Source organism: Lepidochelys kempii, chromosome 8 (genome assembly GCF_965140285.1).
Source record: "Lepidochelys kempii isolate rLepKem1 chromosome 8, rLepKem1.hap1, whole genome shotgun sequence".
NCBI lineage: Eukaryota > Metazoa > Chordata > Testudines > Cheloniidae > Lepidochelys > Lepidochelys kempii.
Window position 1 is genome coordinate 12,532,601 of NC_136387.1, and position 23,199 is coordinate 12,555,799.

The following is a 23,199-nucleotide window of genomic DNA, read 5'->3' on the forward strand; positions in this document are numbered from 1 at the left end:
TTAGACACTACGTAAATTATCTTTCTGTTTTTAATGTGAATGTCATGCTGGTGGAAGGTGCTGAATTGCCAACACTGGAAACCTCTATTTTGGGTCCAATCCTGTGCCCCTGGAGATCAAAGAGAGCAGGATTGGGACTTTCATCCCCAAAACGGGTAGCTGCAGTGTTGGTTTTTGGCTGCACTGCCAGCGTGCCTCTCCTCTGTTCTGGGGGACCCCATCTGGAGAAGCGAGGAGAGTCCGGACTCCATGCACATTCAGTCTTTGACCTCTCTGCTGAGACTGCCAAGAACTGTCCCAATTGTGTTGGTGGTTTTGTGATGAATGTATATGTCCACTAGGAAATGGACTGTCCCGGGAAGTCCACAAACTTTTGTTCATATTTTAAAAGGAACACCTACACTTAAACATAGGGAACATAAGAAGTGGGATGACTGGAGGGTTCTGCTCTGGTAATATAGCTATATTATGCAGAATTCTAGCCAGTGATAACAAACAGGCAGCTCAGAGCAGAAGTGTAACTGACTGAGGTCTTTTTTGTGGACACAAACTGTGGAAGGGAAGTGACTGTCAAGGAAATCTAACTAGGTCAAAAGACATGAAGACAGTTTCTTCCAACAGACGCTGCCCCATATTAAAGAAGCCCTGGTAGAACAACAGAGTAGGCCCTTAAACCAGAAGTTTACTCACCCTCTCTAGGTCTTGCCTGAGATGTGTGAAGAGCTTTAAGCGTCGGTACAACACATCCTGCTCTTGCTGAGCCAAGTTGTCCACTTCATCTGTTTTTGGTGTCAGCAGTGGCTTGTTGCAATTCGCTTTCCTCTTCAGCTTCCAGTACTGATAAACGAAATCCACCAGAGATTCAGTTAGGTCGAGGTTCTCTGCTACCTCGGAGGGCTTTACAAGTTCATAGAAGTCCTCTTCCAACTGCTGGAGCTTCTGTTTCCGCAGTGTGACCTTTTCCAAGTCCAACTGGGCTTGGTCTGCCTCTGCTCGTGCCTCATCTGGAGGTTTGGTAGCCCCACTGCTGTGCTCAAGGCAGAAGGATTTGAACTTCACTTCATCGTTCTCCGCTAAAATAGTCCGCATGTCCAGATTGTGGTCAAAAGCACAAGTGACGTGGAATGCAGTGATGCAGGCGGGCATGGAACACTGGAGAAAAGACAAAGCAGGGAACCCAGGTTATTTCACTCACCGCCCATCATGGCACACTGAGGAAACGTGCTCACTCCTGTTAAATCACTGTACACAAGACATCACTGACTACAGCGGCACTTGGCCATTACAACAGGACGACGAGATGTGTGAGCCTGGCCTGCCTATAAAAGGGATCACCCTACCGTATGTAATGCAATAAGTGACTTTGCACGTTACTCCAGGGCACCCAGCTGCTTGACAGAGAAAAGCAATAAGAACTTGACATTGTACAAAGAGTAGACACCCATACTGAGAAATGAGTATATTTCCCAAATCTCATGTGTGTATGGCTAGTCATCATAATTTCAAGTACAAGAATCTTCATTAAACTGCTGTCTCTACTGGGTTCCTTTCAGTCTCATCCCTGCGGCCCTTCTGATGCCCCCCACGTAAACCAGGCCTCTCTTTTGGTTATTATAAAAATAAGGTTCTGATTGTTCATCCCATAATATAGGCAATACTGTTCTTGTCAATACTATGGTCCAATATTATGGACAAATGACTGTAGCTGGGTAAATGAGTCTCTCCCAATAGAGAATTAATTTATTTCTTATTGTAATTTCTCTCTCTAAATTACCTGAGTTTCCTTTTCTTTAACTCTAAAAATGGCCTTGCTAATTTTATCTGAAGTCTACAGAGGGGGTCACAGTCCATGAGTAAAACAGGAATCTAGGGAACTTCTAACTCTCGTGGAGCACAGTGCCTTCATTAATAAGTAAGCAGCTCCTATTGAAATTCCATTCCCTCTAATTAGCTTGGGGAAAAAAGAGGAAAAGAAAATGGAACCCCAGCTTATTTAGAACAGACAACGTGAAAATGAACATTAAAATCGGTATAGGGATTAACTTGCTGTCCAAAGTTATGTTAAATTAGAATTTTCAAACAATTTTGCTAAATTCCCTCATAGTTAAATTACTCTGTCTGGATTCCACATGCAGCAAAACCTAAACTACGAGTTTACACTGAAGCAAACCCATCTCCCAGCTAACATGTGGGCTGTACACATTTCAGCACTTTCTCCTCCCCAACCCTCCTCTATTCATTAACTATTTTTAATGGCTCAGAGTGTCAGGTAATTATTTAAGCCATAATCCATATGAAATCAGTCTATTTCAGCTGCTAATGACCAGTTAAATGGCAATAACGAGACATTCTGAGGGGCTTATTACTGTAGACACCACATTTAGCAGTTTATATAACATTATTCTGGAGCGGGGGGGGAGTGGAGTGAGCAGTTCCAGCACGAACGACCACATTAAAACCTATGATATTTCCTGAAGGCTGATGACAAAAATACAGGATGTTCCACATTTTTGGTGAGGTTTCGGGTAAGTTTTAATTTTCAAAAATAAAAATTCCAGTTGTATTTAAACTGCAAAAACGTTATTGTTTTTCCTCTTTGTCCCATCGGTCTTGGATTCCTGCCCTGTTATTAAGTTACAGAGCACATGAGCTTTCAACATTGCTGTTTTTAGATATTTCCCCTTGACTTTGTTTATAAATCTGCCGGTGCTTATGAAAGCAAGAGACTACCTAGACCCAGGAATAGAGCAGGCAAGTGGTGTCCAAGTTAACCTCTCACACATCTCGCCCAAACCCATTAAAATCAATCGAAAGATTTGCAGAGACTTCAGTCAGCTTTGGATCACCTCCATCCTGACCTTTAGCTCTCCTTCTATTAATTCTATGCATACATCTCCGATGAAGAGGGGCTACCAGTTGTGCCACAGTACCTGTGGTCATATTCAGGATGGAAAGAGACCACAGAACTTACCTAGCTCTGAGTTGAGACATCACGGGATGTGGACAAATGCCCTCTAGGCATTAGATTGAGATTACTGGGCCCATTTGAACCATGATCCAAACCATGTTTGAATCCATGTCTCCTCCTCTTAACTGATTTAAATATGTGGATACCTCATTGCTAATTGTGTTACTGTGTATCAAAATAAGCAAATTCCACTAAAAAGTGACCACAGTTACCACATAGCACTGCTAACTAAGACACTATGGTATTTCCCTATACTGACACTGAGAAACAACACCAGTACATCAGATACCACTGTGTGGTAGCCATTGGTAAATGGTGATGTTTTGATGGCTACCACTGTTGCTATTGCAGAGTGAGCAGGAGTCTTGTTTGCCTAATACACTGACAGAAGTGCCAGCAAAGTTCTGAATACAGAATCTTTATTTCTCCTGATCCTAGGAGGGACAGAGATAACAGCTTGATCATCAGACCCCAGATTTTTTTGGTAGAGCCAACATATCTTCCTTTGGTTATTAAGCTGCATACACTTGCTGTGAAAGTCACTGGGACAGAATAAATACAACAAAGTGACACAATGTCATTCGATGGAGTCACTTTCCTGACTCTAATGGAACTTTAAGGTTGGACAGCTTTGCCAGCTGTAAGTTACCTTGATTGAGTTTTCTTGTCCGGTTGCCAAAACGGTTATTTTACTGCACTGAGCTATCTAGCTACTGATGTAGTCAATTGTATCTATATTGGAGTAACATCTGGGAGCACTTTAACCAAACCATTGGGAAGATCCTTTGAGCTGTTATGTGCATCAATAGCTACTGTACCATAACGAAAGTGCACACCCAGAACCATTCAAACTAAAAAAAAAAAAAAAATGGATGCATCAGTGTTGCCTTCCTTCCTGACTATTTACGTCACCAACAGTATTAATATCATTATTCAAGTGTCTGCGGCTTTTGCCAAAACAACAGCCTACAGAGCGCCCTTTACACAGGAAAGATTATCTGCACTACCTTAGAAATAAAACAAATCGAATGACACTTGTCCTGGATTTCTCCTTTGACAGATGGCAAGCAGCAGTTGTCAGAGACTGTGCCCCAAATGCAAATAGAAAATAATTAGCAAGCTCAACTGACAGAACAACAATTAAAGGTACCTGATCCACAGCCCCTACCAACGGACCTCGCACAAATTGACAATAAAAACATACTGATCCATCAAATCATTCATGAGCACAGAATGCCAATGGAACGAGTCTGTGCTTGGGGAAGCATCAGTCTGGCAGGCGGAATGAGCTGAGGCAGTGGAGTTAGGGTAGCACACTGGATCTCACAATACTTATGACAGTAACAGTACATAGTGATGATAATGCTACTGCATAGCACGGGGTGGTCAAACTGCAGCTCGCAAGTCACATTCATCTCTTTCACAGTTAAAGTGCAGCTCGCGGAGCCCCCCCACCCCACTCTCCACCTACCAAACTGAGGGGATGGGGGACTTGGGGCTTCTGCCTTGCAGTGCGATGGTGGAGCTAGAGGATTCTGCCCAGCAGGGAGCGGGGTCTAGGGGTTTCAGCCCCGCTCTTGCTGAAGGCCAAGCCCAGGCAGGCGCTTCCCACAGGGCTGAAGCCTCTAGCTGCATCACCTTGCCACAGGGCAGAAGCCCCAAGCCCTGGCAGGTGCGTCTGGCTCTCAAACCTTTGAAGATTATTTTATGTGGCTCAGAGGGTGTCATAAATATAAAGGGAAGGGTAAACACCTTTAAATCCCTCCTGGCCAGAGGAAAAACCCTTTCACCTCGTAAAGGGTTAAGAAGCTAGGATAACCTCGCTGGCACCTGACCAAAATGACCAAAGAGGAGACAAGATACTTTCAAAGCTGGAGGGGGGGGGAGAAACAAAGGTTCTCTCTGTCTGTGTGATGCTTTTGCCGGGAACAGAAAAGGAATGGAGTCTTAGAACTTAGTAAGTAATCTAGCTAGATATGCGTTAGATTCTGTTTTGTTTAAATGGCTGATAAAATAAGCTGTGCTGAATGGAATGGATATTCCTGGTTTTGTGTCTTTTTGTAACTTAAGGTTTTGCCTAGAGGGATTCTCTGTGTTTTGAATCTGATTACCCTGTAAGGTATTTACCATCCTGATTTTACAGAGTTGATTCTTTTACTTTTTCTTCAATTAAAATTCTTCTTTGAAGAACCTGATTGCTTTTTCATTGTTCTTAAGATCCAAGGGTTTGGGTCTGTGTTCATCTATGCAAACTGGTGAGGATTTTTATCAAGCCTTCCCCAGGAAAGGGTGTAGAGTTTGGGGAGCATTTTGGGGGGAAAGACGTTTCCAAGTGGGCTCTTTCCCTGTTATATATTTGTTAGACACTTGGTGGTGGAAGCAATAAAGTCCAAGGGCAAAAGGTAAAATAGTTTGTACCTTGGGGAAGTTTTAACCTAAGCTGGTAAAAATAAGCTTAGGGGGGTTTCATGCAGGTCCCCACATCCGTACCCTAGAGTTCAGAGTGGGGAAGGAACCTCAACAAAGGGTCAGTAAGTTCGGCCACCCTGGTACAGCACCTTTCATCCAAGTATCTCCAAGTACTTTGGAGGCAATGGGCCAAGTCCATCCCTAGATGTAAGTCCAGGGAAGCCAGTGGAGTTGCATCAGAGATGAATTTGACCTGTTAATATGTCTTCAGACCACTCTTGTGGAGTAGAGAGACAGGGAATATTTCATTCACCAATGAACTCCAGCCACCTCTAGCCATGGAATGCAACAGCTCACAGCAGTGCTACACAACAGATTTAGGGCAGAACGTGATGGAAATGTAGTATCCAGCAGAACTTGAGGGGGGCATTTAGGGAAAGAGAATGTAATTACCAAAGTTGAAATACAGTCAGGGCAACAGTGTTGACAAGGCTGTATTCTTACAAATAGCTCCATGGGATCTTTAGTGACCACAAGTGGTCTGGACCTAAGCTTTAGGTCTCATCTCGAAAAGGGCATCTTCAGCATCACAACTGCCCTAGTACGATGCTAGGGCATTGGTTCAGTATTGACGCAGAGGGAAGAAAATCACAGCTAGGCTCTTGGACAGTGCACATCAGACTCATTTCCATTTCCCCCAAAAAATGTTTTTGTAAGTTTTCAACACTGCATGGTTCTCTATTTGACCAGAACAGGACTAACTGACTTATCTACTACAGACTTTAGGAAATACATTTCCACAAATAGCTGTGGTTCTCCAATAAATGGATGTTAATATTTAGTGATCAAATGGTCTTCATTTTTCCCTAGCATTCTGGGTTTGGCTTGGTGCAGAATCTGCAAAGACACTGGCCTCTTACCCATGCAGCAGGTCTGTCTCTTGGCACCTGATCTTTGTCCACTGTCAGGCGACTACCACTTACTAATGAAACCAGTGACGTTTTATTCTATACTCAAACCAAAACCAAACTGAAAAGGGTTAAGGAGCTAGCTGTCTGGGAGCAAGGTGTCTGTCAGCAGGTCTGTCTCTTGGCACCTGATCTTTGTCCACTGTCAGGCGACTACCACTTACTAATGAAACCAGTGACGTTTTATTCTATACTCAAACCAAAACCAAACTGAAAAGGGTTAAGGAGCTACCTAAATGGCAGATGACACCACAGCTTCTTTCCTGTAACCTTCAAAATCACTTTCCCAAAGAAGGAAGGTTAAAGGACAGTACTATCAAGAGATGCTGTCTTCAGAAGGCTGAACTGCTGCCAATCTATGGAGAACTGGCACCAAGCCCTCTCACAAAGGGGCACTGATAATCTCTGCCAATAAGGGTCCAATGCTTCACCAGTCCCTGTTTTGACCTGCCATGGGGGCTTGAGTCCGTCTTGGAAGCTGGCGTGCACAGCATTCTCAGGAATTGCAGTACCTTCGGGATATGTAATCAGTATGTTTCCTTATACTTTGTTTTTTGGTTCAGCAATGTAAACAAGAAAATGCCAAGAGGATACAGCACTCTTTTTGGCACATTCTCACGTCTAGCCACAAGAACCACTATGAAGTCATGATTTCCCCTGAACAGAAAGTTGGAAAACTGCTCAGACAGGGCTGTATCCTCAGCTAGTGTAAACTGGCATTGCTTTATGGAGCTATGCTGATTTGATCTGGCCCACAATTTTTTAAAAGTAAAAACAAGGAGAAGATAGTGATGTGCATGAAGCAATATCAGCCAGGGGGAAACAAGTTCCTCCCAAACCATCCCCTTTGTTACATAACATTATGCTGATGATTCAACTGCCAGCTTGTGTGTGGCAAATTCTCTAGACGTACGGAGCCTGGGGGCACATGCAAATTCCATAGGCGGGTGCACAAGCCGAGTTAGGTGACTAGCTTACAATTTGCATGAACATTTGCTTCATTTGCACATGCAACTGCAGTAACTGTGTACACATTTGTGGACAAGAAGTCTCCATTTATTATAATGTGATCCTGCTTCCACGCATCAGGAGAGAAGAGCGATGAAACTGAGAAGGCCTCCTCTCCTTCCTTGTTCGAGATGAAGGAGTTTTTCTCCAGGCACAGTTCATTTAGTTGAAGACTGATCCTGCTTTGAGCAGGGGGTTGGACTAGATGACCTCCTGAGGTCCCTTCCAACCCTGATATTCTATGATTCTATGATTCATCTTCCAGAGTCTTACTCTGTCAGGTCAGTGAAACCCGGTCAAACTGGCCACTAAGAAAAGCTAACACTGGAAGCCTGTGAAATTAGCTTCTTTTAATGTTTCATCTGTAACTGACCTGCACATACCTTAACTATCTCATTCCTACCCTCAGAAGTTAGCGCTAAAGTCCAGATCTTCATTTCAATCAACGGGAGCTAGGCACCTGAATACCTTAGAAGACCTGGGCCTAAGTACTATAACAAACAGATTTTTTTCTCTTTAAAGCTCTCACAAAATGGTAGTGGTGACAAAGATGGTTAGATTCCACCTGTATAAACAGGCACTGATCAAAAATTCGTTACATAAACCTAAGGGCTTTGCAAACACAGGCCTTTGTTCCTCTGATGAGAGCAGAGGATACAACGCTTATTTACCGCTATGGGTGAACCTGCTGCTTATTCATCCCTTAAGTCCTTCAATAAAGGCACCGTCTGCACATTCCTTTTTCTTTCAGCAGAGCTGTTCTGCAAGAGCTATGGTGGCACTGACAAACACTCCAGTGGCAATCTTATGAAAACTTGTAACCTGTGAGTTGTCAGCACACGAGACAATAAAACTCTGTGTTCCATTTCAGGTGACCTTTAATTCAAATCCGTTCAATCCAAAGGTTCTCACAGCTAACGTGTGATGCCTGCGCTAAGAGGATGAAGTCTCAGAGAATCTGAATTCTTTTTGATGCTGCCAAGTCTATTTGACTCCTTTCACTGCCCTTCCGTTCTTTGAAAGCAGTTGCCATTATTACACAATATCTCCATCTGGCAGGGTGAATAAGCAGATCCACCCAAAGCCATCAAAAAAGAAGTGAGTCAATGCTGGAGATTTAAAGAAATATGGTGAAATCTCATTTCAAGCTAAAAGGATTGCTTTTAAATAGCTCCCTTTAAAGTATTAAAACCATTGTGGTTGCATAAACATCACAGAGGCTTGCAGCTCTTTCTATTATTAAGACATACCACTGTTCCTCAACTGGCTAGTTACTCTCTGACACTTATGTATCATTGCTATGTCTGATGTTTAAGAGCCAAATCCCACCTCAGCACTGCGTAGTTAGACTTGATGTACGGACGTACCGAGGAAGGAGTTTTTCCCAAGTTCATGGAACCCGAGAGCTGTTCCATGGCTGCTACTGCAGCTCTGAGGTTGCACCGTGGCTTGGTGGGGGAAGCAATAGCTAATGAGGTTGTGCAGCAGCAAATCCACCAGCCCTTCTGCTCTTCCCCTGGTTTACCCTCCCACCACCGAACCATGGGGGACTGGACTCTGAGGACTGCAGTGGTGCAGTCCTTTTGGCAAGGTTCCACAAACCCTGGTCCCCCACATCTGTTCTGCTGCAGTCAGAACCCCCTGCACCTGGATTTGCCACTACAGTCAGAGCAGGATCTCCTGGGGTCAGTGCCCTGACCTACAGAACCTTTTGTAACAGAGGTGTTTTTCCACAGGACAAAATGAAAGCATGCAGTCCCTTCCATACAGCATTGCTGTGGGAAGGGTAGGGAATAGGATATTTGCTGTGATCCACTAAGGTGTTATAGAATAGGTACAAAACAGGGATGTATACATTCTAAGTATTCTATTTCGTGAGCTGGTAGGGCTCAAATCAAGTGCAGTTCCTTGTAACCCTGGAAAGAAAGCTAAATTTTCTGGCTTTCCAATGGTAGAAAGGTTTCATTCCTAGCCCCACTGGCATGTGAAATATTAATACAGCTGGCTTCTGACTTTAGAGCAGCGTCACTGTCAGTCCTTGTAACTACAGAGTCACTATGGCACTGGCATCATGGTGAACAAACAAGGCTTATTTTGATTTGCAGCATTTCATGTATTAAAACATTACAAACAACAATAATTGGTGGCAACTGATTGGCTCTTGTGCTCCCAGCTGTTACTTTTATTACCTGTCAGTGACTTAGAAAACTTGTTCCCAAACTAACCGACAAATCCTTCCCTCCAGTGCATGAACAGGGCTCACAAGAGCAAAACCTGGCCCTGGGCTTCATTAAGCAGCGTTACATACCTGAATACACGTTCCAGTGCACTCCTTGCAGAGACTGCAGGACAAAGCCCATCTGCTTGCTGGGATATGCGAGATCTTTGTAATGGGTTCCATTTTTTCTGGGCATCCGATGCTAACCTAGTCAGGACACAGAGTACATGTGTTTGTACCACTTACTACATGCATCTTCCCTGGGATAATGCAAAGCTTGATTCCCTGTGGTGGCTACAATGAGAGGAGGATTTTCTAAAAGCCGTCTCTACCATCACCCATCATTTGCAAAAACTCAGCTCTGAAGATGAACGAGATGGCAGGAACACGGAGGGTAAGGCCAAATGCAACCTCTGAGCTAAATCCTCTCTGGTGTGTTGTTATAGATGGTGAACTGGCATGTGCGCTTAGCGTGACCGAACCCAGCTAGAGGCTGGGTGTGTCTGCTCTCCCTGGCAGAGCGCAACAGGGCTGGACTGTCCCCTAACAATCCAGCCTGTGTGAGGGGCAGCATGTACCTGAGCTGCCTCAGGAGCGGGGCAGGCACACGACTGTGATCCTGAGCGTCCCAATCTGTTGCTGCTCCCTTTCTCCAGGGGGAAGTAACTGAGGCACAGCCTTTGTGCTGGTGCAGCTAACTTCCCCCTGCACTGGCTCCGGGGCCTCAGCTGGCGTGCTTGGGGCATGTGGATCTGAAGTGCCATCTATTCCCCACCCCCGACCACCCACTCCCCACACACTATGCAGTAGGTGGCATGGGAGCTGGGCAGTGGCTGCTCTCCTTCCCACGTAAGCTCTGACATGGGGGTAAGCCACACAGATGAATAAGGGAGCTCTTTATGCACCCTCGTGCCCCCGGACTGCCAGGTAACCGGGCTTACAGTTGAGCCCAAAGCAATTTAGCCTAAACTCTACTTTAAAGAATTCCACATACCCATTGCTGTATTGTTCCTTATGTATCCACCTACATTGTACTCTTACTTCACGTTACTCTTTATTTTTCTACCAAATGTGGATGCCAGTACATGTATGACTCCGTGCTGTTCTATTGGCATGCCACGCTGAAGGACTAGGAAATATCACTAAATCATTGCTCCAAATCACCTCCCTTGCAGGAACACATGTGCTGCAATCAGGCAGAGTGCCATGTATGCACGCATTGTACGTGCACCTAAGTCATCTATCAGTTCACTGTAATAAAAAAACCCTATTATATAGTCCTCCTGGTAAAGGATTGCTCAGTAATGTGGTGAGATTAACATTGCAGCTGCAATATAAACAAGAATGACTTTCCCCAGGGGATAGATTCATAGATTCATAGATATTTAGGTCAGAAGGGACCATTATGATCATCTAGTCTGACCTCCTGCACAACGCAGGCCACAGAATTTCACCCACCACTCCTAAAAAAAGACCTCACACCTATATCTGTGCTATTGAAGTCCTCAAATTGTAGTTTGAAGACCTCAAGGAGCAGAGAATCCTCCAGCAAGTGACCCGTGCCCCATGCTACAGAGGAAGGCGAAAAACCTCCAGGGCCTTCCAATCTGCCCTGGAGGAAAATTCCTTCCCGACCCCAAATATGGCGATCAGCTAAACCCTGAGCATATGGGCAAGATTCATCAGCCAGATACTACAGAAAATTCTTTCCCGGGTAACTTGGATCTTACCCCATCTAAAAACCCATCACAGGCCATTGGGCCTATTTACCATGAATATTTAATTACCAAAACCATGTTATCCCATCATACCATCTCCTCCATAAACTTATCGAGTTTAATCTTAAAGCAAGATAGATCTTTTGCCCCCACTACTTCCCTCGGAAGGCTATTCCAAAACTTCACTCCTCTGATGGTTAGAAACCTTCGTCTAATTTCTAATCTAAATTTCCTAGTGGCCAGTTTATATCCATTTGTTCTTGTGTCCACATTGGTATTGAGTTTAAATAATTCCTCTCCCTCTCTGGTATTTATCCCTCTGATATATTTATAGAGAGCAATCATATCTCCCCTCAACCTTCTTTTAGTTAGGCTAAACAAGCCAAGCTCCCTGAGTCTCCTTTCATAAGACAAGTTTTCCATTCCTCGGATCATCCTAGTAGCCCTTCTCTGTACCTGTTCCAGTTTGAATTCATCCTTCTTAAACATGGGAGACCAGAACTGCACACAGTATTCCAGGTGAGGTCTCACCAGTGCCTTATATAACGGTACTAAAACCTCCTTATCCCTACTGGAAATACCTCTCCTGATGCATCCCAAGACGACATTAGCTTTTTTCACAGCCATATCACATTGGCAGCTCATAGTCAACCTATGATCAACCAATACTCCAAGGTCCTTTTCCTCCTCCGTTACTTCTAGTTGATGCGTCCCTAGCTTATAACTAAAATTCTTGTTATTAATCCCTAAATGCATGACCTTACACTTCTCACTATTAAATTTCATCCTATTCCTATTACTCCAGTTTACAAGGTCATCCAGATCCTCCTGTAGGGTATCCCTGTCCTTCTCTAAATTAGCAATACCTCCCAGCTTTGTATCATCTGCAAACTTTATTAGCACACTCCCACTTTTTGTGCCCAGGTCAGTAATAAAAAGATTAAATAAGATTGGTCCCAAAACTGATCCTTGAGGAACTCCACTGGTAACCTCCCTCCAACTTGACAGTTCACCTTTCAGTAGGACCCGTTGTAGTCTCCCCTTTAACCAATTCCCTATCCACCTTTCAATTTTCCTATTGATGCCCATCTTATCCAATTTAACTAATAATTCCCCATGTGGCACAGTATCAAACGCCTTACTAAAATCTAAATAAATTAGATCCACTGCATTTCCTTTATCTAAAAAATCTGTTACTCTCTCAAAGAAGGAAATCAGGTTGGTTTGGCACGATCTACCTTTTGTAAAACCATGTTGTATTTTGTCCCATTTACCATTGACTTCAATGTCCTTAACTACCTTCTCCTTCAAAATTTTTTCCAAGACCTTGCATACTACAGATGTCAAACTAACAGGCCTATAATTACTTGGATCACTTTTTTTCCCTTTCTTAAAAATAGGAACTATGTTAGCAATTCTCCAATCATATGGTACAACCCCTGAATTTACAGATTCATTAAAAATTCTTGCTAATGGGCTTGCAATTTCTTGTGCCAATTCTTTTAATATTCTTGGATGAAGATTATCTGGGCCCCCCGATTTAGCCCCATTAAGCTGTTTGAGTTTCGCTTCTACCTCAGATATGGTGATGTCTACCTCCATATCCTCATTCCCATTTATCATGCTACCATTATCCCTAAGATCCTCTTTAGTCTTATTAAAGACTGAGGCAAAGTATTTGTTTAGATATTGGGCCATGCCTAGATTATCCTTGACCTCCACTCCATCCTCAGTTTTTAGCGGTCCCACTTCTTCTTTCTTTGTTTTTTTCCTATTTATATGACTATAGAACCTTTTACTATTGGTTTTAATTCCCTTTGCAAGGTCCAACTCTACTTGACTTTTAGCCTGTCTCACTTTATCCCTACATATTCTGACCTCAATAAGGTAGCTTTCCTTACTGATCCCTCCCTTCTTCCACTCCCTATATGCTTTCTGCTTTTTCTTAATTACCTCTCTAAGATGCTTGCTCATCCAGCTTGGTCTACAACTCCTGCCTATGAATTTTTTCCCCTTTCTTGGGATGCAGGCTTCCGATAGCTTCTGCAGCTTTAATTTAAAATAATCCCAGGCCTCCTCTACCTTTAAACCCATAAATTCTTCAGTCCAATCCACTTCCCTAACTAATTTCCTTAATTTTTGAAAGTCAGCCCTTTTGAAATCAAAAACCCTAGTTGCAGATTTATTTTTGTTAATCCTTCCATTCAGTTTGAACTGAATTAGCTCATGATCACTTGAGCCAAGATTATCCCCTACAACCATTTCCTCTATGAGATCCTCATTACTCGCCAAGACCAGATCTAAAATGGCATCCCCTCTAGTCGGTTCAGCAACTACTTGTTGAAGGAATCCATCAGCTATCGCATCTAGGAAAATCTGAGCCCTATTATTATTACTAGCACTCATCCTCCAGTCTATATCTGGGAAGTTAAAGTCTCCCATGATCACACAGTTTCCATTAGTATTTACTTTATTAAAAACAAGTGTTTACAAGCAGAAAGGGTAGGTACAGACAGCAGGATGGTAGGTACCTGCTGTTGGTTCACTATCCCATGCCTTGGTACCTTTGCTCTTATACTGCCCAGACTTTATGAGAACAGCTTGGAACTGCTGCACAGAACATGAGTGAAAGTTCTGAGATCAGTGCTGGAAATCACCAGGGCTCTGGTTTCCAAAGGTTTATGTATAAGTAGGTTCAGGTAGTTTCAAAGGAATATGAGTGCCTAATTCCATTAGGCTTCTTTGAAAATGCCAGTCCAAGTTACCTGCCCCTTACTACGGAAAGCTTGAAACAAGTGATAATAGTACAGGGTCGTTGATTGTACTGGGCACGCTAAGACCAACCACAATCCACATCCAACCTCATCCCACCCACATCTGGAGAACATGTTGAATAAAGTCTTACTTCTGGGATCCATAAGGCACAGCTAACATGAACCCATTTTGTCCCACTCCGGGTGGGTTTCAAAGCTCCCCCTCTCTTCGGGCAAAGTAGACACTTTGGCTGAACTCCAAGGGCACAGGTTCGACAAAGCCAGTTCCCAAGGGGAACTTTTAGGATTCCATAGCAAGCCTGTGCAAACACAAGAAACATTGCATTAGCTATACCACATATTCCTCTGGAAGGGCACCCCACCAATACACTTCCGTATTTATTCATTTACTTGCACATTTTTATATGGGTGGCTTAATGCCATGGCATCTGGATATTGTCATAACAATTAAAAGCAGACATGAATCAATCAGCGACAACTGGTTTAAATCTATCTATCTATCTATCTATCTATCTATCTATCTATCTATCTATCTATCTATCTATCTATCTATCTATCTATCGGATTTGTACTGATGCTCTGCCCCTAGAGATATGCCCTGTAGTTTAATTAAAGGCCTGAATACCCAAGCGTGTTTGTATCATGCCAGGCAGCAGCAGTGAAGGTTTCCCAGTGCTGCTCTGCTAACAGGCCTTCCACATGTTCTTGAGAGACTTGTTCTCTCACAGGCTTTGATTTCTCTGATGAGATCATCAATGAAGGAGGCAAGTGAAGACAACAGACTCTGAAAAGTGGATGTCCAGCAGGCACTGGACTGAGACCATAGGCTCACGTCACACAGGTTACCGAAGAGCTACCAGAATAGCAATAGCTTTCAGTCCTTCCAAGTCTGGGTCCTATTCAGATCAGTGACCTAGAGGTGGAAGGTTCTCTCTCTTATTAGCAGTCCCCTGAATAAGACATTTTAAAGTTTAAAGGTAATATAAAACCAGCTATGCTAGGACTGGCAGCATTCATTTCACTGATCTCCCACATGTCAGTCGGTGATGTTGTGCTAAGACAACCTGCCCTCCCTCAGATAAGCTAGAACATGGCTTTTGCAGGTCCTCCACCGGACCCTCTGCCACTCAATGAGTTGCATATACTTAACAGAAAGATATAGCCAAGCTCTAATCCGAGCAGCATCAGAATTCACAAGGTGTCCTAGATACTGTGCTTTCCCTTCTGGTGGGTTGAGAGGTGTATTTGGCTTGTAGGTTAGTATGTCAATCATTCCAATTACTTCAGTGCCTTTTAAGAAAATCCAATATCCTCTTTCTCACTTCCATACTCATTCATCCTGGAAGCACAGCATTTGAAGAGCATGGATTTCATTGGCCAGAGATACAATAAGAACAAACTCTTAAAGAGAGAGGAATTCCCACTCAACTACCTTTAATGTCCATCTTTCTGACATTCCTGTTTCTGCAAAAGGCACAGCAGCAACGTCACCGAATACCCATTTATGAGATGCATGCTGTCTCTTGCTTGGAGGTCTGAAAAGGAGCTAACTGCAAAATCTTCAAATGAAAATATATTTTCCTTGCAAAGTGTATGTCAGCACTTCTTCGAGATCTCCACCTGAGATCAGCCTGACTGGGAAATGTACAAAAGTGCTCCAAGGTGCACAGACCAAGATCAGCTCATTCCATCTTCCCATCTTATCTAAGTCTCTGTCTCTCATTTTTAGAGGGTTCATAAAATCTGACGGCACACAGAAAATGATCGTGACCTGCTTTGCGGGTGGGATCAGCACTTGGTAGGTAAGATACACAGGGGCAAGACAGGCCATCTGCTCAGCCTGCCTGCCTGCTGTGATGGGCCATGCAGCAGGAACCAGATGCTGCTCTTTCCAGAGGAAACGCAGCCCACCATGACAACTCTTTCGTTACTGGGGACTGTAACCATGTTCTCTCATTGGAGTGGGGAAATCACAGCCCGTTAGCACTGTGTGAGAATTCAAATAGAGGTTAGAAATGTGTGCTGAGGGAGGCAGAGGGACAGGGGATTAGGTCAGGAATAGACTCACAGGGCCCGCTACCGTGATGTACACACTGTGTAACCTTGTTGCCTGCAGTGTGAGTCAGGCCAGAAATTAGCTTAGAGTTAGTGTAGAGCTCTGGCAGGAGACTTAGCTGATAATTTAAGACCTGATTCAAAGCCCACTGAAGTCAATGGAAAGGCTCAAATTGACTTCAGTGGCACGGGATCAGGCCATTAGTGTCTAATTCTGCAGCCTCTCCCTGTGGAAGAAGCTCCCGCCCACCCGAGTAAACCAACTGGACCCTAGGAAGCCCCTATGGCTACTTACATGAGTAAATGCTACTTAGCTGCCACTTTCTGCTTTCAGGTGGCAGTGGCCATACACACTGAAGAGCAAAATCCTCCCTGATGTTGGCCTCCACACCTGTGTTGCACGGGGAAGTCGTGTAGCCTCCACGCCTGTGTTGCACGGGGAAGGTGCGCTGCCTCCATGCCTGTGTTATATGGGAAAGGCGTGCTGTCTCCATGCCTGTGTTGCACGGGAAAGGCGTGCTGTCTCCATGCCTGTGTTGCATGGGAAAGGCGTGCTGTCTCCATGCCTGTGTTGCACGGGGAAGGCACGCTGTCTCCATGTCTGTGTTGCACGGGGAAGGCACGCTGTCTCCATGCCTGTGTTGCACGGGGAAGGCACGCTGTCTCCATGCCTGTGTTGCACGGGGAAGGCACGCTGTCTCCATGCCTGTGTTGCATGGGGAAGGCACGCTGTCTCCATGTCTGTGTTGCACGGGGAAGGCACGCTGTCTCCATGCCTGTGTTGCACGGGGAAGGCACGCTGTCTCCATGCCTGTGTTGCACGGGGAAGGCACGCTGTCTCCATGTCTGTGTTGCACGGGGAAGGCATGCTGTCTCCATGCCTGTGTTGCATGGGGAAGGCACGCTGTCTCCATGTCTGTGTTGCACGGGGAAGTCGTGCAGCCTCCACGCCTGTGTTGCACGGGGAAGGTGCGCTGCCTCCATGCCTGTGTTATATGGGAAAGGCGTGCTGTCTCCATGCCTGTGTTGCACGGGGAAGGCACGCTGTCTCCATGCCTGTGTTGCACAGGGAAGGCACGCTGTCTCCATGCCTGTGTTGCACGGGGAAGGCACGCTGTCTCCATGCCTGTGTTGCACGGGGAAGGCACGCTGTCTCCATGTCTGTGTTGCATGGGGAAGGCACGCTGTCTCCATGCCTGTGTTGCACGGGGAAGGCACGCTGTCTCCATGTCTGTGTTGCACGGGGAAGGCATGCTGTCTCCATGCCTGTGTTGCACGGGGAAGGCACGCTGTCTCCATGTCTGTGTTGCACGGGGAAGGCATGCTGTCTCCATGCCTGTGTTGCATGGGAAAGGCGTGCTGTCTCCATGCCTGTGTTGCACGGGGAAGGCACGCTGTCTCCATGCCTGTGTTGCACGGGGAAGGCATGCTGTCTCACATCTGTGTTGCACGGGGAAGGCACGCTGTCTCCATGTCTGTGTTGCACGGGGAAGGCTTGCTGTCTCCATGCCTGTGTTGCATGGGGAAAGGGTGTTGTTTCCTTGCCTGTGTTGCACAGGGAAGGTGCGCTACCTCCATGCCTGGATTTTCCACCATAGGTTTGTAATGAAAATTCTGAATCATCTTGATATTCTGCAGAACCTGTTTCACTGATGAAAACCATCCAAAACAGCCGCCTACATCGACAACAAATATCTTGAAAGCTCCCCCACTTCCCAGAAGCTATGATGCAAATACTGCCAGCAAAGATCAGCACCAGACCCAGTTAAAGAGAGACACCTTCAAATACTGTATATAATCCAATCTTAAAGAGGTATCCTTTGTTTACACCAGATGCCTCAAACTCAGCTAATCAATATCTATCTGATGGCTGACCTGATATTTGTGGACCTAACTAATTTTCTTTCCCTTGAAGTGACAGTGGGTAAAATTTTCAAAAGCACAGATGTGATTTAAGAGCCCAAATTCCATAGAAACTCAGTGGGATTCAAGTTGTTAAGTCACTTAGGTGCTTCTGAAAATTTTACTCAATTTGGCTTTTATTAATAGGAAAATTGGCCTCTCTAGAGTATGTGAACTTACACACACCCACTCACACACACACACCCTCCTGCACAAAATGGCATGCACACAGACATACAAATGAGTGCACAAGACACTATCATATTTTTTCCTTCCTTGCAGCAAGTACTTGGAGCGTTAACACTCAATTCTACAAAACAAATATTCAGGCAAAAGAAAAAAGAAAAAATCCAATCCAATCCAATCCTGCATTCTGACAACAGGCTGGGCTATAAACCCTGCCATGTCAGAGAATGTTACTGAAGCTGGGTGGTTGCTTATACACACAATCCAGTGCTATAAGATCAGTGCCATAGAAGAGAAATGTGAGGAGAAACCTATCGGTCCATCCTTCTGGCAAATGCAGGAGTGTCCAGTCTTGCAATAAGCATACCTCAAGTGATGCATAACAGAGATCCTCTGTAGCCACATCTATATTCTGGGTACTCGTGGTCATTAAAGCTCCCATGGGAGCTCTTTAATGGGGAGAGAGAAAGAGAGCTGGCACAGTAAATGGAAAGGGTGGGGTGAAAAAATAGCAAAGAATGGGAGGTAGCGGACAAAACAAGAAGACAAGAGACCGCAGAATAAGGTTAGGGAAAGGCACAGCCTACGATAAATAGCAATGAATACAGACAAACACAGGGCAGGGAAAGTAAGAAGATAGACAAATATTAGATGAGCAGAGAGTCTGCGAACCCCTCTTTTGCTCTCTGGATGTGCCAGGCATGATGTCATGAGGCAAAGCGTGTCCCACTATCAACTTAGGGATGTGCACTGAGCACCATGCACTTGTGAGGTTTGCTACATCACAATCAAATCATGGCACCTTTACTCGTGTTTTCCTCAGTCTTTACTCAGACAAAGCCCTGCAGGATTCCAAGGGAGACTTACTAAGTCAAAGCTGAGAGCCAGCTGCTGTTTGGCCCACAGGCAACGTGTGGGGCAGTGGTGCAAGGAACCTTTCCTCTTAATGCATGACGCAGGGAAGGACTAGGTGGAACTACAGTCCCTCTGCTCCCTCCCTACTCTCTGGAGAAAAGCAGAGAGAGTGCCAGAGCACTTGTAAATGGGCAGGGAGGTGAGGAGGAGAAAGTGCAATGATTTGACCCTTCCATAGCAGCCTGGTTTTCATTCCATAAGGCAGTGCTTCTCAGTCTCTCCAGACTACTTACCCCTTTCAGGAGTCTGATTTCAGCCCTGGGCACCGGGGCTTGGGCTTCAGCATGTATCTTAGCTCCGTGGGGTCCCTGCCTGCTACTCTTAATGCCAGCCCTGCACTTGCGACCTCCCTAAACCCATCCCACAGCCCTCCTGGGGGTCACCACGCCCAGGTCGAAAAACTCTAATATAATATATAAAGCTGTATAAACAAGTCACTGTCTGTATGAAATTTTAGTTTGCACTGACTTTGCTAATGCTTTTTATGTAGCCTGTTGTAAAATTAGGCAAATATCTAGATGAGCTGACAACCTCCTGGAAGACCTCTGCGTACCCCCAGGGGTACATGTACCCCTGCTTGAGACCCACTGACATTAGGGGAGCCATACTGGCTGCGTCCACTCCTTTGTGTTGCTTTGTGCTCTGGGTTCCCGTTAAGGCACAATGCCTCTCGGGTGTGTGTTCTGGGCTGCTGTAGCTCCGTACTGCCCCGATGCAGCGCTGTACACCCTAACCCCAAGTAAGGACCAAAGAATTCCACCCCCGGCACAGCAATTTAAGAGAAGGTAGCAAATCTCCAGGGCACCCCAAAAGTTTATCTGAGGTGCAGAGGTGGGGTGAAGCACTCTGGTCACAGCAGGAATGGCAGAGGGTGCCCAAGGCAGTAGCATGCGTTACTATTTCAGACTTCCAATGTCAAGCCAGTGTTTCTTCTAGCTAATCAAAGGCCAGATACACGCATCAGGCTGAAAGGCGCTGATAGCGCCGGCCCACGTACGACCAGACGTCATTCACCTGGTGCACACAGACGTTGCACTTGTCACAGAAAACCATCTCGTTGCCATCCTCTCCCTCTGGGGACCGGCACACGTCGCACACCACATCCTCGTCGTACTCAATGCCCAGGCCCTCCTCTGTCTCAATGGCAATGTTCATGTTCTCGTAGCACATCGTCTCCAGCTCCTCCAGCACTCTCTCCAAGGTGATCTCATCCAGCTGTGGCTTTTCTGAAAGGCAAGAGGCAGAGTAATGACACTGACGCTTCACAATTAAACCAGCCTCGCTTCTTAAAAACAAAGGCCGCCAGCCCTGCTGTCCCTAGAACATTTTCCCTGCTGGGGTGGAGCACACAGAGCCCTCCGTTTGGAGAGTCCTTACACAAAGCTGTATTTCACAAAGGAGACACTTAAGGCTTTAACTTAAGAGGTGAATTCACGACAATGATAAGATCTGTGATTCAGAAAACTGACGCTTCTAACTATGGATACAGTTTATGTTTCAAAATATTGCTGTTGGCAGAGGGGAAAAAACGCCATTCAGCTGAACCAATGCGGATAATTAGGTCTGACAGTTTAAATGTTCAAGGAGACGAGTCTTCCGAAGATGCTTGCTGCAGGAAGGGCTCAGACAAGCTTTGGCAATGCAAAGTCAATGCTTTATTTGTTAAAACTGTGAAAATTGACCCTTTAAAGACTAATTAAATAGAACTGTAAATCTGGAGCCAAAGGCTGAAATTGAGGGTAATGTTCTTTGTTTCTGGTCAGTACAAGTCCAGCCAGAAGGTCAGTTACGGGGGGAGGGTTTGGGCTTGTATCTGTTGTCTCACTTTTTATTCTCATTGTACTAGCACCTCTAGCGACAACTAGTGGTGAGGATGCTACCACCAGAGGCTTATCCTCAGCGACGACCCCTAATATGGCGATGATACCACTTTTCCATAGTGGCCGTGACATATCCATAATCACTGCTACCGTTGGGATGCTACCCCAGTAGCTTGTTGACAGTGAAATGCTGCCATTGCTGAACAGTGTCCCAATGAACTCAGTCTCTCACTGTCTTCCACTTCAGCTGCTTCTTTCTAGGCCAGTTCCTGCCACTGCGCTGAAGTCAATAAGATTTCAGCTCGCTGATCAATGGCAGGACACGGCCCTCAATCTTCATGGAAAGTCTAACTACAGCGTAACTGTGGTTCACCTTCACCACTGCAAGGGAGTCTCACTGGAAGGTTCTGAAAAACACTGTATTTGCAAACAATCCTGCTGCTCCCCCATGGAATGCTAAGGATATTGCCATGAAATGCAGATTTTTTTTGCTTAGGAATTCGTCTTCTCCTGTTGTTTCTCCCCTCACCTGTTTGTAAGATCATAGTTGTCTGCACAACAACTAGGATTCAGAGTAGCAGCTGTGTTAGTCTGTATTTGCAAAAAGAAAAGGAGTACTTAGTCTCTACGGTACCACAAGTACTCCTTTTCTTTTAACAACTAGGATGTTACAAACAGCATTTGGTCACTTCAGGTAATGAAGGAAAGAAGAAAAAGCAAAATTAAAAAAACATCCACAGTCTTTGTGATGTTTTCCATAAGGCGGGAGAACACAGAATTATAACAAAATCAAAACATGCAGGTAAGGAATATTTGTCAGTGGTAAGGAGAAGATGATTTCCAACTAAACACTGAAGATCTACAGAAGTAATTTAGGTTTCAGAGTAACAGCCGTGTTAGTCTGTATTCGCAAAAAGAAAAGGAGTACTTAAGCTCTGAACTTTAGTGGGCTAGATTATTTAATATATAATAATGATCAGATGAGGGGACCTGTCATATGTACAAAGGCAACAGAGGAACTTGACTTGTGATGCTTCAGTATACCAGGATTCCTTTATTTAAAAAACAAAACACTGCAATTTGCAACAATTATAGTAACAAGCCACTGCAGTTTACAGCGAAGTAGCTACAGTGGTTTGGACCATTACTGTAGATTACTGCAGAGTACTTGTTATAGAGGTTTTCTACCTTCTCTGCTGCTGGACAGCAGGGGAACAATTCTTGATTTATGAACAGTGAAGGGAAAAGGCAAAGATAAATTCATGTTAAAAAGTTAAGTGGCTGTATGGTGCACAGATTTTGTATACTGAACTAACATGGAGCCAAATCCTGAAGTTCTCACGCAGGGCTAAATTCTGAGCCCACTGAAGCCAGTGGCAAAGCTTCCAGGAATATCATCAGTACCAGGATGCAGCCCCATATCCTCAGGCAGAACTCCTAATGGCTTCCAGGGGAGTTTTGCTGATAAGGCCTTCAGGATGTGTTCTTTTTGCACAAAGTCCTAAAGACCCAATAACATGCTGGAAAAAAAAAAACCCTTAGGCAAGGAGGGCACATGTAGGGAGAAGTGGGCAAACAAACAGGCTTGAATTAATATGCAAACTAGATACCATTAACTTGGGTTTGAATAGAGACTGGGAGTGGGTGGGTCATTCCACATATTGAATCTATTTCCCCATGTTAAGTATCCTCACACCTTCTTGTCAACTGTCTGAATGGGCTACCTTGATTATCACTACAAAAGTTTTTTTCTCCTGCTGATAATAGCTCATCTTAATTAATGAGCCTCTTACAGTTGGTATGGATATTTCCACCTTTTCATGTTCTCTGTATGCATATATATATATCTTCTTACTATATGTTCCATTCTATGCGTCCGATGAAGTGGGCTGTAGCCCACGAAAGCTTATGCTCAAATAAATGTGTTCGTCTCTGAGGTGCCAAAAGTACTCCTGTTCTTTTTGTGGATACAGACCAACACGGCTGCTACTCTGAAACAGGCCATTGTCTGGCTTTTTAAGTTCTTCTCCCATGCTCCTCCATTGGCAGGGTTCACTTTGGTTTGACAAGTCTATGCAAACTTCTGGATTGGCATTTCACATGTCTGCGTCAATCTGAGCTACAATCTAAGCCAGTCAACCCATTCCCTACCAGGGCCCTTTCAAGCGCTTGAGTTGTTATGCCACAACATGCAACGAAGCCTGACGTTACCTGTTTTATTGCAAGCAAGCCCAATGGATGCGCGTGATCATTTCAGA

General features: G+C 44.8%; 1 protein-coding gene across 5 annotated transcripts in view; it reads right to left on the reverse strand.

Annotated features, from left to right (window-relative positions):
* The window catches only part of JADE2 (jade family PHD finger 2), a 156,388-nt gene that overhangs the window by 27,331 nt on the left and 105,858 nt on the right, over positions 1-23,199 (reverse strand). For all 5 annotated transcript variants that reach the window (XM_073355547.2, XM_073355546.2, XM_078853993.1 and 2 more), the window contains 4 exons: positions 20,136-20,347; positions 14,195-14,362; positions 9,662-9,778; positions 691-1,152 (listed from right to left, as the gene is read on the reverse strand). In XM_073355547.2, coding sequence (XP_073211648.1) covers positions 691-1,152; positions 9,662-9,778; positions 14,195-14,362; positions 20,136-20,347 — 959 coding nt within the window. The remainder of the gene's footprint in view (positions 1-690; positions 1,153-9,661; positions 9,779-14,194; positions 14,363-20,135; positions 20,348-23,199) is intronic.